Raw genomic sequence first — 760 nt, 5'->3', positions numbered from 1 at the left:
ATAAATATTGCAGTAATTATTTCATACCTGGCATGGACCCTTATATGATATATTCTTTCCTTTTTGGTACAATGTACACAGATTATTATATTCCACATTGTCTGTGTCACAAACAGGATCTCGCAGTTGGTCACAGTTGAATTGCCTTGGCACACATTCATACTGGTTACATCCGAACTTCTCAAAACTAGTCAAACAAACCTGCTTCTTTGGTATGCATCTGCACAAATCAACAAGATTTTCACATTACACATATCTATTAACTTAAAACACTATCAGAAATATAATCTTTTGGCAATCTTTCTTATGCTTTAAAGCTAGACACAGAGATACAAATGTTTTAGGTGGCCTAGTTTGAGGTTTCATTGCAAACTTGGAATCAGTACAGGAATGCATAAAATTTTGTCACATTGTGTGATCCTGAGCTGAGCTTCAGACAAAAATTGACTTCTCTCCAAATGTTCTGAGGTGGGTTTCAGACAAAACTTTGCTAAAAAATGAAATTACTTACCAGCAACTGAACCTATCGCCCCTATATATGTTGTCATTTGTGGGTGTTTCATGCTCAGGGCTTTGACCACAAACTGGTTTTTTGCCTTAGCAGTATCTGCAGAGTGGGCTCTAGCCCCACCTTGCTCATACCCTTGCACTAAGGGGATAAAGCAGAGATGCACAATTTATTTCGGCTGGAAGGCCACTTAATGAGTTTTGGCGAGCTGTTAAGGGCTGCAAGGGTAGCCCTACCACCTGACAGGTGCCC

The 760-nt window shown here is 39.6% G+C and overlaps 1 protein-coding gene across 2 annotated transcripts in view; it reads right to left on the bottom strand.

Moving 5' to 3' along the window:
• Positions 1–760, bottom strand: part of RECK (reversion inducing cysteine rich protein with kazal motifs) — a 129,669-nt gene that overhangs the window by 23,111 nt on the left and 105,798 nt on the right. For both annotated transcript variants that reach the window (XM_019509153.1, XM_019509152.1), the window contains exon 16: positions 28–220. In XM_019509153.1, the coding sequence (XP_019364698.1) occupies positions 28–220 (193 nt within the window). The remainder of the gene's footprint in view (positions 1–27; positions 221–760) is intronic.

This window comes from Gavialis gangeticus, unplaced genomic scaffold (genome assembly GCF_001723915.1).
Source record: "Gavialis gangeticus isolate Ggan-Ray unplaced genomic scaffold, GavGan_comp1, whole genome shotgun sequence".
In the NCBI taxonomy this organism is placed as follows: domain Eukaryota; kingdom Metazoa; phylum Chordata; order Crocodylia; family Gavialidae; genus Gavialis; species Gavialis gangeticus.
This window is presented reverse-complemented; position numbering and strand designations above follow the sequence as displayed.